Below are 18,027 nucleotides of genomic sequence, written 5' to 3'. Positions count from 1 at the left end.
GCACTTGAATATTGAGGTAAAATTTCAAATTCAAAATGCATATTTCAAATGTTGGGAGTTCAATATTTCACATTCCAAACGGGAATAGCAAAACTTGAAATTCTGGACAATTTCAAACTTTCTTTTCAGCTCTACATTTTTGCTCTAGGTCACAGTGGGGAAAGTGGCACCCAAAACCAAAAGAAGTTGAAGAAGGGCTAAGTTTGTAAAACGGTGCTCTAAAAAAAATCAAGCTATCAAATAATATAATTCTATGTAATAGCAAAAAGCCCAATACACATGAGAGCAGAATGTTAACAGAGGAAACTGCCTTCTACTGAGTCAAAGAATTGGTCCATCTAGGTCAGTAGTGTCTGCACGGACTGGCAGCAGCTCTCCAGGATGTCAGACATACAGTAGAATCTTTTCAGACCTACCTGAGGATGCAGAGAATGCACCTTGTAACTTCTATGTGCAAATCAGATACTCTACCATTGAACTATGGCCTTTCTGCAACCTTTAATACAAACACATTGGGCATTTCAGTAATGATATAACTATATTGTTTTAAAAAGTTCAGTTATTCTTATTTTGAGCACCGCTCTGAGTCCTTGCATCTTTCTCTGCTTCTAGCCTAAACCAAATCACAGCTGCCATCTAGTGGTTGATTTCTGCATCTTCTCAGTTTTAGACTGAAGACGCTTACTAAACCCATGTCGACCCGAGATTCCATAAAATACCATTCTGGAAAACATGTGGGCCCCAGTTCTATTATGCTAGCCTTACTGCATTACAGGATCAAGGACCAATCTTTTGAGAAGAGAGGTCTTCTTCATCTGTTTCATTTCAAATCCAGAGAAAACTGAAAACACTAACCTAACATTCCAAAACTACCTTGGCTGCTTCTGGTCTCTGTTTTAGGCACCTGATAAGCATAAGGCTGATAAGCATAAGCATAAAACATGAGCAATATATTATTGTACTTATTAAATCACGGGTGTTATATTTATTTATCTTAATGACGCAGGGATAGGGAACAGAGCGGCCTTCAAACTTTGTCAGACTCCCAACTGTCATCAGCCCCAGACAGCATGGCCAATGGCCAAGAAGATTTGAGAGTTGTAGTCCAGTATCATCCTGAAGGCTGCAGGTTCTGCTCCCTTAGACCAGTAATAATAATAATAATAATAATTAATTATTTATGCCCCGCCCATCTGGCTGAGTTTCCCCAGCCACTCTGGGCGGCTCCCAATCAAGTGTTAAAAACAGTATAGCATTAAATATTAAAAACTTCCCTGAACAGGGCTGCCTTCAGATGTCTTTTAAAAATAGGATAGCTGCTTATTTCCTTGACATCTGAAGGGAGGGTGTTCCACAGGGCGGACGCCTCTATCCAGAAGGCCCTCTGTCTGGTTCCCTGTAACCTCACTTCTTGCAGCGAGGTAACTGACAGAAGGCCCTCGGTACTGGATCTCAGTGTCTGGGCTGAACAATGGGGGTGGAGATGCTCCTTCAGGTATACAGGACCAAGGCTGTTTAGGGCTTTAAAGGTTAGCACCAACACTTTGAATTGTGCTCGGAAATGTACTGGGAGCCAATGCAAATCTCTCAGGACCGATGTTATGTGGTCCTGGCGGCTACTCCCAGTCACCAGTCTAGCTGCCGCATTCTGGATTAATTGCAGTTTCCGGGTCACCTTCAAAGGTAGCCCCATGTAGAGCGCATTGCAATAGTCGAAGCGGGAGATAACTAGAGCATGCACCACTATGGCAAGACAGTCCGCAGGCAGGTAGGGTCTTAGCCTGTGTACCACATGGAGCTGGTAGACAGCCGCCCTGGACACAGAATTAACCTGCGCCTCCATGGACAGCTGTGAGTCCAAAATAACTCCGAGGCTGCACACCTGGTCCTTCAGGGGCACAGTTACCCCATTCAGGACCAGGGAGTCAGACAAATGGATGGCAGTGGTTTTATTCATCATTGACCTGGCATTGCACAGCAACACTTTCAGGTCATGTGGGTTTCCCTTGCTGATTCCAGTATCCTTCTGGTCAGGACCAGACCTGGAGGCAGGGATAGTCCTCAAACAACGACTAAACTTGCCTCCTCAGTAATGACATGGTCTGGTCTTAGCATAACTCCTCCTCCTGCCCATGATCACTGAGATCGGGTGTCCCAATACCTCCCCCCCCCCCCCCCGTGGAACCTGCCCCAGCCATTCTGTTGGCTGAGGCCCACTCCCAGGCAGCCCCGACCCCTCCCCTTAAAAGGCAAAATACAAACTATATAGTAACTTAACAGAATTAAAGAAAAATAAAAACAAGAAACAATTATGTTAAATTAAATTGCTCCCCACCCTGACTTATCACACCCCAAGCAGAAATAATAAAATATTATAAAAAACAACCACCATTTAAGGTGCAGCAAATTAAAAGCACTTAAAACCATTTTTGTCACTTGCTGCAGGTAGCTGCTCAGGCCTCTAAACTGTAGTGGTGAGTGCAGGCCCTGCCCCCTAGGCCGGATGGAGTTGACAGGAGAGGGAGTGGCCCTCCCAGCACTCACCAGAGCAGCAGCAGCAGCAGATCGATAGATCAATACAGTGGTACCTCAGGTTAAGAACTTGATTCGTTCTGGAGGTCCGTTCTTAACCTGAAACTGTTCTTAACCTGAAGCACCACTTTAGCTAATGGGGCCTCCTGCTGCCGTCACACAATTTCTTTTCTCATCCTGAGGTACTATTTCTGGGTTAGCGGAGTCTGTAAACTGAAGCGTCTGTCAGTGGCGTAGCGTGGGGGTGAGGGGGGCCAGCCGCACCGGGCGCAACATCTGGGGGGGGGCACTCGCACTAGCAGCTCTCTGCCCCTACTAAAATCCACGGGTTGGGGGCGCAAATAACTTTCCTTGCCCCGGGTGCTGACAACCCACGCTACGCCACTGGCGCCTGTGACCCGAGGTACCACTGTAATCTACTCTAGCCTTTTCCTTGACTTTCTATGTACAACGTGTACATCTCCAACATGTTATCTTCCTCTTCCAGTCTCAAAAAGCTGTATTTTACAACTCTGCTATCTGGAGGAAAGGGCTAGGGGCTGCTAGGCCCATGTTCTGCATGCAGAATGCCATTGGTTCAATCCTTGGGATCTCTAGGGACGGCTGGTAAAGTTTTCTGCCTGAAACACTGGTGTAGACCAGGGATGGGGAACCTGTGGCGCTGTGGATGTTGCTAGATTCCAACACCCATCAGCCCCAGACAGCATGGCCAATGGGCAGGGATGATTTGAGTTGTAACCCAAGTAATATGTAGAGGACCAGAGGTTCCCCACCCATGACGTCCCCATGATGTCCCCATCCCTGGGCCCTGGGCCCGATCTTGGCTGGGAAGGGCGGGGTATAAATAAAATGTATTACTATTATTATTATTATTAAAATTTAGTATTATTTATTTATTTATTTATTATTATGAAAAGTGATTGCATAGAATGCTGCATTGCTGCAACACTTGACCAACTTGTCCCCACCCCTGTCTATGTCTCCATTAGGTAAATGTTAGGTCCAGTCGCAAACGACTTGTGGGGTTGTGCGCTCATCTCACTCTATAGGCCGAGGGAGCCAGCGTTTTCCACAGACAGCTTCCGGGTCATGTGGCCAGCATGACTAAGCCACTTCTGGCGAACCTGAGCAGCGCACAGAAATTCCGTTTACCTTCCTGCTGGAGCGGTACCTATTTATCTACTTGCACTGGTATGCTTTCAAACTGCTAGGTGGGCAGGAGCTGGGACTGAACAACGGGAGCTCACCCCATCAAGGGGATCCGAACTGCCGACCTTCTGATTGGCAAGCCCTAGGCTCTGTGGTTTAGACCACAGTGGCACCCTAAAACCTCTGGATTAGGGGTTCCCAAGCTGTGGTCTAAGGACGCATAAGCCTTCATCAGGTAGTCAGCAACATGCCCACATTAACGATCCATTACTTAGTTTTAATTGTATCTTTGTTGCTTCTTTTATTGCTTATATTGCATTTTAATGATTTACAACTTGAATTCTGAGGAATGCAAAATGTGTAATACAATAAAATGCAATATAAGCAATAAAAGAATCAATACAAAATAAAATAAAAAATCACACCACATTGCAATTGCTTAGGGTTGCCAGAAGTCCGGAAAGTACCAGACATGCATGGAATACTGCAGCCACAGGCAGTGTCCGAGTGAAAATTGATGGAATGTCTGGGAAAATCTGGACGTATGGCAACCCATGTTGGCAGTGTCGTTTTTTACAGATTTTTTTTCACAAATAGCTCAACAACTTTGGGCAAAACTAAACAAAAAAAGCTTGACAACTACTTTTCTGTCAGATTTTCACTATTTGAAATATGGCAACCCTATAATTGCTAGAAGAGGCATAAAAATCATTAAGTGGTTTGCAAAAACCAACAGTAGTTTTCAAGTGACTGGCGGACAGTGGGAAGTTTGGAAACCTGTGGGCTAAGGTCTCCAGTGCTGCATTTAAACAATCCTTGGTAAACAGAAAATCTGTGGGGAGATATGCGTTGTTGTTTTTAGGAAACATGCATAAAAGCAGAGTATATCACATGTGACACCTGAGCCTAGAGTTTTCTGAATTCACAGCCCTGTTCGTCTGTCAGTCTGGTGCAAAGCAATCATCAAGAACCAGAAAGTTGTGAGGTGCAAACTGAGATCAAGATTTTCCTAAGGGCTGGTTTGCACTCAGCTCTTATCTCTGGCTAGGTCTTCCATTGCTGATGTTGGTACATGCTAGATAGATTGTGAAATTCTACCCATGGGTGTAGAGATATGTTTCTGTGGAACTCTTTATCAGTTATTGAATTGGCTTCCTTGAGATAATGTTCTTACTTTGTACCATGTGTTGAATGAGAAAGAGAGAAGCTTCAGTTCAAAATCATGATGGATGAGGTGTCCAGATCCTCTTTGCAACCAATTTTTTATTCTGTACTGCAATCCTTAAGGGTCAGCAACCTTTTGGGACCAGTGGACACACATTTGGAATTTTGATAAGTAGTCACAAAATAGCTATGGGGAGTGGGGTGGTGGTGGAATGGCATAAATGCAAAGTGGCTGCCACTTCTGAAAGTGCACATCCATTGCCCACTGCAGTGTTTACACACAGAGAAGCATTTTGCTCCTCTACTCTGTTCACAGAATGGAAGGGAAGGTGGGTGTCCAGTCCTTGCATCCAATGAAGGAGTCGTGTTCAAGGTAGGAAAGGCTGAGTCAGTGCAAGCAGGAACCAAACAGGAAGAACAAATGGTCTCCTGTGTGTTGTGAATTTTTTGAAGGTTATTTACTGAGACCTTTCACAAGCGCCACAGAAAGCATTGGCAAGCACACCAGTGCCCGTGGGCACTGCGTTGGAAATCCCTGCCTTAACACATATAACTAATAAATAAAGGTACTTTATTTGTGGGAAAGAAAATTCACAGGTCATTAAGATAATTTAAATAACATATATTTGAACAAGGTAACCTGAAGGCCCACCAGGACTTGAGCAAGAAAATAAGTTTTTTTTAAAAAAAGACAATAAATGTTTCATGTCACCCAAACATAGCTAACTGGAAAACAGCTGCCGTCAAGATACTAAACAACAGAAATCCAGAAGTTCTGAAGGAACCTAAATTGTGTTTAAATTGAGTATAAAAAGAGGCCAAATTCCTTTAAAATGAAAAAAGCACTTAAAAATGTCTATTCTCAGCTCAACATATAAATAAACACAGAACTACAAATGGGGGAGGAGCACCAAGGGTGCTGAAGGACAACCAAGTCTTAGAGCCTCAGCTGTCACGACTGTCAGGACTATCCTTGAAAATGCGGGGCCACAATTCTATCCATCTGAAGACAGACCATGGTGCCCATGTGGATGCAGTGGTGTAAATAGATGGCTGCCGCATCAAGACCCATTAACCACCCTTCCAAAGGATCTCCCCTTACTTAAGCTAACCGTGAGTTCAACCCGATTGAGTATCCTTCAAACATCTGACATAACATCAGTCAATGGTTATCATCTAGAAATGACAACACAGTCCTTCTGAACGTAATAACTGACCCTGCTGCATTGGTGTACAATGCAGACTACTCCAGGCTCTGCAGGCAGATAAGGAAATTGAAATTGCCCCCCTTATTGCCCATCCCAATTTGATCAGTTCAGACGATGCTCTGGAAGGCTCAGTCCTGCCACTATGACTCCCTGCATTGTCCCTTGTTGATAAATTATACCTGCTGAGGCCAGGTATGGGGTATGCCCCTGTTGAGATGTTAGGATATAGTTTCCGTTCCACCTTCAGCAGAATGGTTTATGATTTGATTTCGACTTATGTCCCATCAGACAATGCTATGCTTCACGCCAGGCTCCCAGGGAGGCTCAAGGTGCAGGGGTTCAGGTGCTTCGTCCCGCTTACAGCAGACGCACTGCAAGAAGTCAGAGACGTTGTGCGTAAAGAGGCTGCGGCAGGGGTGGAGATACTGCATGAAGAAGAGCATGAAGGCGATAGCCAAGCAGTAGGCTACAATCAGCTGCAGCACCAAAAAGGGGGCACAGAAGTACGCGTAGACATCCGTCATGAAGAAGTACCAGACGACAAGCAGCACACTGTTCTCCAGCCCTCGGAACACATAGAAGAGAGCCAAGCATCGCCAGTTTTGTGACTTGGCAATCAATTCCCGGTCACCCAGCCTGAGCTGCACAGCTGACCAGCAGAAGATATTGATGCCAGCGTAAAGCAAAGTGATGGAGAACAGGACCGAGAGGGTGCCCACCCGGCTGAAGTTCTTCTCCACATTGTCAGGCAGCTGGGCACCACTCCACCAAAACTGCACCCAGGGCAAGAAGAAGAAGAGCAGGAAGTTGGCCCCACCAATGCCCATGGCATAGTACTTGAAGACACTCCCAAAGAGGACCAAGATGGTGATGCGGGTGGAGATCTCCAGGCTACGCCACAGGATGATGCAGATGAAGGCCAATGGGTGCAGGCGGATCTTGTAGTCGTCATACTTGATCTGGATGGCCAGGACGTTGCAGACTAAAGCTCCATAGGTGACCGACACCAAGCAGATGCACATCAGGACTGCTACAAGAGGTAGGAAAGAAGGCCAAAGAGTGAGCACACAGAATCAGCCCAATGAGTGTTCACTGCACAATTATTGTCACACCTCGGTGTACTTCTGCCTTGCAATTAAGCCCACAAAAGTTACTAGCCCATTGGAGCTCACTTAGGAGCAACGTTAGTAGTAACTTTGTGGCTTAGGGCCCTCATATTTACAGGACCACCTCCCCTGGTATGCCCCACAGAGGACCTTAAGGTCCATGAATAATCATAGTTTAGAGGTCCCGGGCCCTAAGGAAGTCAGATTATCCTCCACCAGGGCCAGGGCCTTCTCAGTGATGGTTCTGACCTGGTGGAATGCTCTGTCCCATGAGACCAGGGCCCTGTAGGATTTAACTTCCTTCTGCAGGGCCTCTAAGACAGAGCTATTCCACCTGGCTTTCAATTTGAACTTAGCCTGATCTTTTATTCCCCTTCCTTCCCCCTCCCCTTTTTATGAAGATTACCCACGCTGGGATCCCACAGCTAATTATCCCCTGGTTTCTTCACTGGCCCTAATTTAGCCAGCTAGCCCTGGTGATCATCTAATGTTTATTGGATGGATTTTCCTAAACTGATATTTGAATTCTGAATTTATTGGTATTCACGTTTTATACTGTATTTTGTGTTAATTTTTGTTGCATCAATTAAGTGTTTTAAATTTGTTGTTAGCCACCCTGAGCCCAGTTTTCTGAACCGGGAAGGGCGGGGTATAAATAAAAATTTATTTATATTTATTATTAACTTGGTGCTAACTGGCTGCTCGTTCTTCTCTGCAGTGTGTTGAAACTGGAGCTGCTCAGATAGTTTACAGAGTGTCAGCTGGGGCAAGAGGCACACACTGGGAGATGGCAGAGATGAGATGGTTAGACAGAGATTGCTCAGGGCAGGTGTTCGGTCAGCTGCTGCCAAAGAGGTAAGAGCGCTAGATATTCAGGCCTGAAATAGCCTAAGTAGTAGCTCTGTTGAAATGGGGAAAGAATGTCCTGATGCAGAGGTTTTGGCTTGTTCTGCAATGGCAAGTATGTCTCTCTCATCATCTGCTGGACATAGCTGGAAAATGTGCAAGCAGCCACATTGTACAGCCCAGGCATGTACAATGGCAGCCCTTTGGACCAAATCAGGCCAGCAGCCATTCACGAACTGTTGGTCCAGCAAACTACCCTTCATTTAATTTGCCTTACCATTCCAAGGTGGCTGTTGCTGTGCTAAATATTTATACAACAACCATACAAACAAAGCCAGGGGTTCATGTAAAGGTATGGCTAAAGCGATGGCTGATCTGTATCTTTTGTGTAGCACAAGCTTTTGTTTGTTTTTGTTTTTTAAAAGAATCCAGCTGTTTCCTGCTGGAAATGCAACAGGTCTTCCTGCACATACAGATGAAAAACATTTGTAAATTTTGAAATCAGCTCACCTACTAGCATGGCCACTTTCCTTTTTATTCTTTTCTTTTCAAAGGGGGCTCCAGATAGGGAGAAATGTGTTCTGAATTTCCTCATTCAGTACTGGCTAGGCAGTCTCATTCAAGTAGAAAGAGGCTCTGCTCAGGGCTTTGGTCACACCCAGTTCCAAATACTGCTCCCAGGAAATACCATTTGGCTTTCAAAATAGATTATGCAAATCAACAATAAGCAAACATGAATTGTGAGGCAGAAACCCCAGGGAAGGGCACAAGATATCTGCAGAGTGGCAAGACTTCTGTAACACTGGGAACTTATTTACAGGAAGACCAGTAGCAGTGATGGGGGGGGGGGGTAGGACTGTCTTTGGAGAAGCATCTTCCATTTCTCTGATGTGCTGTCACCCCACATGGAAACTATGCAAGCAGCATTAACTCCACAGAAGTGGCTGCTGAGTTCCTGTTCATCATTCAATACCTAAAGAAGCTAAGAGCTGGTAAACCCATTATTATTCCATCATCTTCACCTACACTGGGCACTTCCAGATTGTCACTATTTTCATATGGGATTCCATCACATTTATTGACAAGCTCAGGTTGTTCAGTTAAACATAAACAGTGGTAAGGGAAAGGTATTTTACACATAGGCAGAGGCACTGACGCTCACCCAGTGCACTTCATAGCTGAGCAGGGACCTGAAGCTGTTTATTCCGTCTGATTTAACTGCATGGTTCACATCACATAGTAATTAGACCAGAGCTTTCCAAACTTTTCATGTTGGTGACACATTTTTTTTAGACATGTATCATTTCACGACATAGTAATTCAGTTTTACTAGCAAACCGGAGGTTGAACTAACCCTTTTCCACCCCCAGGAGGAGCATGGGGAGCATTCACGCAACATACCTACACACTGCAGCTGACACACTAATGTGTCTCAACAGACAAGTTTGGAAAGCTCTGAATTACGCTTACCAGGATTTTGCATATGGGCAGGCTCCCAGTGAGGAGCTCGCCGCTGCTTTGCTGCTCCCTCATCCTTTTCGCTCTCACACTGTGCTATGCTAAGCCATGATTCAGTGTGTCTTTTTTTAGTGTGCTAAACTCTCTCCTCACTCACCATAAGCTAAGGCCAAGAACAAGCCTTGGTTAATGAGGAGAGAGATTAACCATGAGACCCAGTTCAGAAGGCATGCTATGCTAAACCTTGGCTTAGCTCAGTGCAGCACGACAGAGAGAAAGGCCAGGAAGAAGCAAAGAGCCTATGAACTCTCCAGGAGCTTGCAGATTCACACAATCCCATCAAGCTATGGTATGGCTCAGCATGCAGTGTGACCCAGGCCAGTATTGTGTAAGCATTCTTGTTTGTATGCTCCAAGGCTGATCTCCAGCACCAAAAGCACAGAGCAGCACTGCTTGAATCTAAGCAATGGGAACACCTGCTGCCTCTTAACAGGTATTCATTACTGCAACCACACCCCTGGGAGTTGGGCAGAATCCTATATTAAACAGGTGCCAGAACTGAGTCACACCCAAAGAGTCACACTCTTGGTTGCAAAGAGAACAGACACTCTTGACTCATTCTTGACTATTTCTGTGGAATTTACCAGCTACGCCACTTGCAGCTGATCTAGTCCTATGTTTCAAGGTGCATTTTCATCATCAGCCAGAAATCTGTGATAGCCTTTAGCTCACTTCTGGCACGCCCTCATTGAAAGAAACACACAGATTTGTAGAGGGATTGATATGTAGTTTGGGTTACAATTTAATGCATAAAGCAAGGATGGAGAACCTGTGGCTCTCCAGATGTGACTTGAAGGCAGTTCCCATCATTCTTGAGCATTGGCTATGCTGGCTGGAGATGGTGGAGGTTGGAGTCCCACAGCATCTGGAGAGCCACAGGTTCTCCAACCCTAACATAAAGCATCACACATCAGGGGAAGGGTTCAACTAGTGATTTGGCAGAAACTTTTCAGTCATCCGTGGCAGGTGCAACATATGCAACAGCTAACCAGATGGATCACCATTACTGACTGCATGCATATCCTTTGCAGAAAAACCCTTTCTATAATGATAATTCCCATGAAAAGCTGTTTTGCATTTCACAACCAACCAGTGGCGTAGCGTGGGTTATCAGCACCCGGGGCAAGGCAAGTAATTTGCGCCCCCTAACCCATGGATTTCCCTAACCCCCAGATGTTGCGCCCGGTGCGGCCGGCCCCCCCTGCACCCCCCACGCTACGCCACTGCAACCAACACATAGTTCACAGAAAGGGCAGGTGTGTTTGTTGCATTTATATCTTAGCTGTCTGAGCGGCTGACAGACCCACATGTGGGTCTTCAGATTTAGCGATAGCTATCTCACGATTGTTCCATGGCAGGTCAGAGGACAGAATGCTTTGCCAATACATATATTTATGTGTGTGTCTGTGTAATGTAAGTTGAGCAGTTAATGGACATAACAAGCAGGCATTGTGTACATTCACCATGCTTCATGGAAAATGTATACATAACCCTTCTGTGAAGAGGGAATTGTGCACATTTCGCAATCTATCTACATAATACTCAACAGGTCTTGGGGAATGTGCATATCTCAGCTGAATTTTACATGCATAACCACACAGTTTAATTCCCCTTAAAAAAAACATACATATAGGCAAAATACTTTAATAACCTGAGTGTCCGGGGCAAGAATTCCAGCCTAACCCTGTCCCTCATATGCTAGCTTTCTATGTGCAGTGAACTATTTCCATAGGAATACTATCAACCATCTGTCCTCCCACCTGAAGATGAAAGTGGTACGATCCAGAAAGAGCTTTATCAGCTGTCTGCAGGAAGAGAACATGCAGGCCATTTCAAGAGGCTTTTGTGCAGGGGATCTTACACACAGCTTGATTTTTAGCTACAATAATTTAAGATACAAGCACTGGAGAGAGCTGGCTAATAGTGTACCGTGTGCTTCAGAGGCTTCCTGTACACAATCCCTTCTTTTCTGAAGTGCTTAAACAGGAATAACATGAAGCCACAAGCACACCTGTCTATTAGCTGAAACTTTGGGCTTGTCTACACTTCTGCTTCTACCATGCCTAAAAAGAAGGGCTCTTGGGGGTTCTGATAACCTTGGGGGAAAGCTAAATGGCCATTTAAACTTGGCAGTGGAATATGACACCAAACTATTAGCAATTATAGTTTGCTGGGCATTCCTGTTTGAGCCAGGTTCAGTCAGACTTCCCCAAGTTGTTCCAACCAACTAAGCCAGTCTGTTTCTCCTTCTCAAGTACACAAAGTAAGATCTATGTGCTAGGCTGTGGGAGACTTGGTTGATAGAGGATTTGACTGAGAAGACCTAAGTTCAAATCACTTCTCAGTGGTAAAGCTTACTTACGGATAGCTTTGGGGACAAAGTGAGGCAATCCCAACCTCACTACCTTGACTGCAGGGGCAAGGGAATATAAACTTAGGGAGCTTCCAGACTACAAGCTCCATCCAGTGTTCTATGTCTGCTAAAGGTAAAGGTAAAGGTACCCCTGCCCGTACGGGCCAGTCTTGACAGACTCTGGGGTTGTGCGCCCATCTCACTTAAGAGGCCAGGGGCCAGCGCTGTCCGGAGACACTTCCGGGTCACGTGGCCAGCGTGACAAAGCTGCATCTGGCGAGCCAGAGCCGCACACGGAAACGCCGTTTACCTTCCCGCTGGTAAGCGGTCCCTATTTATCTACTTGCACCCGGAGGTGCTTTCGAACTGCTAGGTTGGCAGGCGCTGGGACCTAGCAGCGGGAGCGCACCCCGCCGCAGGGATTCGAACCGCCGACCTTTCGATCGGCAAGTCCTAGGCGCTGAGGCTTTAACCCACAGCGCCACCTACGTCCCCTCTATGTCTGCTAGTGTAAGGCAAATTTTAATGTTAAACAGAGCCATTTCCCGTTCCTGGGGAGCTGACGTTGCAGACTGGGAGCAAGCCTGCCCCACGCACATGGGGCGGTATAGTTCCTGCACCATTGGGGAGTCCTCGGCAGCGTCATTCCTTGGCCATCCAATCCAGATGGTCCAGGGGCGTGGTGCAGGTTATTTAAACTGGCCGTGGCCGAAGACTCACCCCTTTTCTTCCTGCTTACTCGGTTCTCTTGCCCTCCTTCCCTAAGGTTAGGCTCTTTATCTCTTGACCTTGCTATGGACCTCGGTTGGTCACCTGTCAAAGGGGCCTGGTAGGAATTTTTTCCACTTGGCAAATTGGCACCAGCCAATTGGTTTTTTGCCTACCTCATAGCAAATCGTCACAACTTTGTAAGGATTGATGGTTAGGCATTGGAGTGTTTGGTTGAAGGTGAATGGTGGTAGTGGCCATCACCTACCCCTCCTAATTCAAGGGTAATCCGTTATAGGAATCTGAGGGGCATGGTCTCTGTTCTAAGCCCCAGAGAGGGGGCTAGGGCCATAGCACAACCCCTAGCGGTGACCCTGGGGCAGTTCCTAGTTGATGTGCATCAGCAGGGCTCCCCCTGACTGGTGGTTAACCCTTCCAAGACTTCCTGCAGACGGGCAGGAGTCAGATATAGTCGTTTGGTTTCCAATGCCTAAGCCAATACCACTCACATTCTGTAAGTTGTGGTCTTTTCCGCCCATTAACTCTAAATACTGTTTCATGTGTCTTTATTCCAACTCCCTGGGAGGGTTTGGGACCTTGCCACGCAACAGAGGGTTCCAATGCAACAGCTGTGCCAGAGGAAACTCACTGTGCATTGCAAAAGATCTCACAATCGATTCTGCAAAGAAGTTACTAGCAACCCGATTGTGTATTCTCTGCAGCACCCTTATACTGGCACGAAACATCTCACCTTCGGAACAAGTACAGTAGGTTGCTAGTGGCTTTAACCTAGCGCTACATTGCATCCAACCCTTCTAGTTTATTAATTGTTTGCCCTGATTTGTTGGCAGGGAAATTCTACAACCCTAGCTATTTAACAGGTAGTCATTCTGATTTGTTTGCAGGGAAGCTTAGCTGACGTTGTGTCAGTGCATTTTTCCATCTCTTCCCTTATTGCAAAAAAAAGGGGGGAGCCCCACCTTTTTGGGAAGAAGGTTTGCTGTGCAAGACCTCCCAATCAATTATAGTAGCACAACCTGAACTTGCTGGTATGCAATTGGAATCCCTCCTGAAAGAAGCAACCGCCTGGGAGCAGTCCAAGAAAATATGGCTAACTCTCATCTCCCGTCCTGAAAATACCGAACATGGGTAAGTCTCATCTCCTGCCTTGATGCCTTATCCTCCCTTCAGTCTGCAGTTGTCACATCTCAGCCCTCTTCATCTTTGTCCAAATGTCTGCTGCCAATATCCAGTCTGTGCACAGGGCAGGTCTGCGAGGGCAGCAGTCCAGGGCCCCAATAAGCAGAATGAGCTGGAAGGCCTCCAAGCACAACTCCATCCTTTGGAGTAGGTGGATACACATTACCATCCAAAGCAGGAGTGGGGGAACCTCAGTGTGGGGCTGAATGTGGCCCTCCAAGCATCTCTAACTGGCTCTTAGAATTCTCCCCAGGCCACACCTCCTCACCAGCTCCACTTCATGATCTTGAACTGTGACCATGCCCTCTCACTTGACTGGAGGACAGTGAACAGCGGTGTAGCTAGCTGCTCGGCGCACCCGTGGGCAGGACAAGCCAGGGCAGAGCACGCTGCGCAAAACCTCCATGGAGTCTGCAAGCCCCACATGCCATTTGGGGCAGCGCAGAGCCTGCAGGTGCCCGAGCCACCGTGTCACTCCCCAGGAGAGACGTGTGGCTTGGGTGCACTGCAGGCCAGGCCCTGCCGTCACCCCCCTCAGTTATGACACCCGGGGCGGTCCATAGCCTGCCTTCCTACGCCACTGACAGTGAAGTATGCGCGAGTGTGCAGAAGGTGCTGGCTGTTATGTGGCTGCATTGTAAATCTACAAAGATTAAGCATTGGATTGATGACTCCAGCTACTTTTACTACTGGCACCACGCACCAGTGGCAATATGACTTCCAGGCTGCAAAAGATTCCTCACCCCTAGTTCAAAGAGAGGCTCCCCTGAGACCATTGAACTCAGAGTCTAAAATTACCAAGCTGCATCACTGCAAAATCTCTCATCATTCTAGCCAAAGGATGCACATCCTTAAATCCCTATGGGGACATCCTGTCCAAATCCTGACCCCTTATCCCTTACCTTCCAAGCCTTTCACAATCTTGCACTCTCCCTGTTCACTCTTGTATCACATTACAACTCTGCCTAGGACCTTCACTCCTCTAGCTCCATCTGCTTGGATATCAGACTCGCACAAATGAGTTGCCCCTTATGCCTGGAACTGCCTCTCAGAACACTCCTAGGATGCCATCTCTCCTACTTCCTCCAGTTCCCTCTTCAAAGCCCACCTTTTCCATGAATCTTTTGGCATCATCTCCTTACCTGCCTTCCCCAACCCTGCCCAATATCCTTCTGCACCCTACCCTGCAACCCGGTGCTCTCCAGACATTTGGGAGTACAATTCCCATCAGCTGCTGGCTGGGGCTGATGGGAGTTGTAGTTCAAAAACATCTGGAGAGCACCAGGTTGCGGAAGATGACCCTACTGTAAGTGAGCCTAAGAACGCATAGCTGGTTTGGTTTATCCAGGAATGGAGTCTCAGGTGACCCTGATGCTGTACATGTATTATCTTCCCCCAATGCAAGACGTTTAGGAGTTTGGAGGCATGAATTAGATTAGGGATGCTCATGTCAAAATTGCCATGTAGTGTCCGTATGAAATTTGTTTGGCAAAATCCTTGATATTTGCAGGTGTTCATGCACTTTACAATTATAGTCCTGTAGCATGGAGATTAATGGCAAGAGAAAAGAAATTTGCAATACTTTACGGTCACCAAGAGACTTCTACTCTAAGCCTGGAAGGACAAACAGTGCCATATATTATGCAATAGTCCGGTGACCTTAACACTCTTGCTACATTTGAACATACATATATAAATATTTAACAGGGTGGCAAACAGTTGTTGTTGTTTTCTGGAAACAAGTAATACATAAATGAGTGCTAAACTTCTGCGGGATTCAACTGCATTTCCAGAGTGGCTTTTATGTCATGCGAAAGACCACATAAAATGCAAATATTAACTGGTCAGGAAGAATAATGTGCTGCCCTCTGATGGATGTATGGATGGGGTATTATATTGTTAACGTGAGCTGGAAGGGCAGTAGAGGTTCTCTGGGTTTATTTTTTCTTTCTCTCATCCTACTTTTTCCTCTCTGTTCTTTCTTTCTTTAATACATTTGCATTTTAAAAAAATACTCTTGTAGCTGCTTTTAAATTTTAACAAACAAACAAAGTCATGATTAAGTATATCTTGGCTCTTAGATTGTATGAGCCTCAGGATAGGGACTTGTGGGCTCCCCCCCCCCCTGTAAAGCACGATGCTCATTCAGAATGACGTGCAGTATATTGCTATAAATAATGAAATGGATGATAAAATTTGAGAGGGGGGAAAATATAGGATGAGTTTATTGTTCTGGTTTGATTTTTCTAGTTTTGGAACAATATTCTGAGGCAGAATCAACAAGTTTTTCCAGAACTATTATATAACTATGAGCTGCAGTCTGAAAATAAGCAATAAACCTCACTCGGCTTATGATAAAATCGGAGTAGCCTTGATGCTGCAACATCCACAGCAATATTTCAATGGGGACCTATATCCAGCCCTGTATTGTTTTTTAAAAAAAACAAGTTGAAGTGGAGACAATAGCTGTACCATCCCCTGTTTATCTGTTTGCTTTGTAACACAAAACCCACCCAATAAAAACTATTTAAAAAAAAAAATTCAAAGTCGAGGCCCCATTTTAAAGTTTTCATTTTGCTTCCAAGGTAGGCTAGTACTACATCCTGATTTAGCAAAATCAGGCTTGGGCGATGCAAAAAAAAAGTCCTATAGGATTGCCATTATTGTTGTTATTTGGGGTTGCACAGTAGAAGCCAGTGGAATCAGTTAGATCGGTGGTTGCTGACCTTTTTAGTCCCATGGGTACATACTGTACATTTGCATTCTTGTGTGAATACTTTGGGCACGCAGACCCAGTAGAATCAAACTGAGCTTCCAAAAGCACATAGAGCTAAAAGAGGAAAGAGCATCACTTCTCACATTCCTCCTCCAGCTCTATGTGCTTTTCCAGGTGCGGTGGAGCAGCTGGGCAAGGACCCAGGAGACCACTGTTCAAATCCTCACTCACTGGTGAGTTTGGGCCAGTCACAGTCTCTTAGCCTAACCCCACTGCATAGGGCTGTTGGAAAGATAAAACTGATGGGGAGAACCAGGCATACAACCCTGAGCTCACTATAGGAAAGGCAGGCTATAAATACAGAGAAAGGGGGAGAGAGCGAGAGGTTGAAAAATAATAAAATGGCTGGAGCAACTTCCCTGTAAGTAAAGGTTGTAATGTTTTGGGCATTGTAAATTTTGGAAAAAAGGGAGCAACATGATAGATATGTAGAAAACCATGCATAGTGTGGAGAAAAGAGGTGAGGAGAGACCTTTTTTTCTCTCTCTCATAATACTAGAATCCAGGATCATGAAATGATGCTGGAACAGTGACAGGTTCAGAGCAGACAAAAGCAAGTACTTCTTCATACAATAAATAGAACTTTTACACACCGTACATTAAAAGCAACCCCTGCTCAAATAAAGGATCCTGGGAACTGTAGTTAGTTAAGGGTGCTGGGAATTGTAGCACTGTGAGGGGGGAAAACTACAGCTGCCAGGTTGCTTTTGTGGGAGAGCATGCTTTAAATTTATGGTGTGCATCCAGCCGTTGTTTTCACAAGAGGTACTAGCGATGGCCATCAACTTGCATGGCTTTAAAAGAGGGTTAGGCAATATTGTGGTGCAAAAGGCCATCAGTGGCTAATAGTTACAATGGCTGCCTATTACCTCCAGTATGAGAGGCAAGATGACTCTGAATTGCAGCTGCTGTGGAGCAACAGTGGGAGAGGACTCTTCCTCCCTCCCACCCCGTTCCCTGCTTTTTGCCTTCACAGATGCTTCTGTTTGGCAGCTGTGGGAAAGAGGATGCTGGATTAGATAGGACCTCTGCTGGGCAGATAGACCTCTGCTGGGCAGACCATATCAATTGTTAATATCATTGATTTAATGTCCTTTTGTTCTGTCTGGGGTGGGGTTCTTAAGGTCTGCTTCAGGCCCATTGACAAAGCTTTCATTTTGTAATGCTCCAGTTCACCTTGAAAGCCTGTTTCTGTAACCATAAGGAAACCATAGATGAACTTCACCAGGGATGTGGCAAGCCCAGCAGGCACCAGCCAAAAGGCAGGTTATCACTGTGATGGAAGCCCAGAGTATACGAATAACTTCAGTGAGAGTTGTCAGCTTCACTTACCAATCGTGCTCCCATGCCTTTAGCAGCAGCCAGATGCTAATTTAAGGATCTGAAGCTTTTTCATGTTAGTTTTCCTTTTTCTGTTACTTTAACTCATAGCTGTCAACTTACAGATTTGAAAATCAGGGACCAGCA

General features: G+C 45.8%; 2 protein-coding genes across 9 annotated transcripts in view; both read right to left on the bottom strand.

Annotated features, from left to right (window-relative positions):
• NOX1 (NADPH oxidase 1) overlaps positions 1 to 2,681 on the bottom strand; it is a 44,307-nt gene extending 41,626 nt beyond the window's left edge. For 4 of the 7 annotated variants that reach the window (XM_083722911.1, XM_083722905.1, XM_083722904.1 and 1 more), the window contains exons 1-2: positions 2,390 to 2,681; positions 417 to 496 (exon numbers count right to left, since the gene is read on the bottom strand). The gene's annotated coding sequence lies outside the window, so the exon portion shown is untranslated. Of the gene's footprint in view, positions 1 to 416; positions 497 to 765; positions 783 to 2,389 lie in introns of those variants that run through there. The other 3 variants (XM_083722906.1, XM_083722908.1, XM_083722909.1) reach the window with 3 other exon arrangements.
• A 2,991-nt stretch (positions 2,682 to 5,672) lies between these two features.
• The window catches only part of XKRX (XK related X-linked), a 41,585-nt gene continuing 29,230 nt past the window's right edge, over positions 5,673 to 18,027 (bottom strand). For both annotated transcript variants that reach the window (XM_083722969.1, XM_083722968.1), the window contains one exon: positions 5,673 to 7,083. In XM_083722969.1, coding sequence (XP_083579095.1) covers positions 6,338 to 7,083 — 746 coding nt within the window. In that variant the 3' untranslated portion in view covers positions 5,673 to 6,337. The remainder of the gene's footprint in view (positions 7,084 to 18,027) is intronic.

This window comes from Podarcis gaigeae (assembly GCF_964106915.1).
Source record: "Podarcis gaigeae genome assembly, chromosome: Z".
NCBI classification, from domain to species: domain Eukaryota; kingdom Metazoa; phylum Chordata; class Lepidosauria; order Squamata; family Lacertidae; genus Podarcis; species Podarcis gaigeae.
Note: the sequence above shows the minus strand (reverse complement) of the source record. Positions and strands in the feature narration are given on the sequence as shown.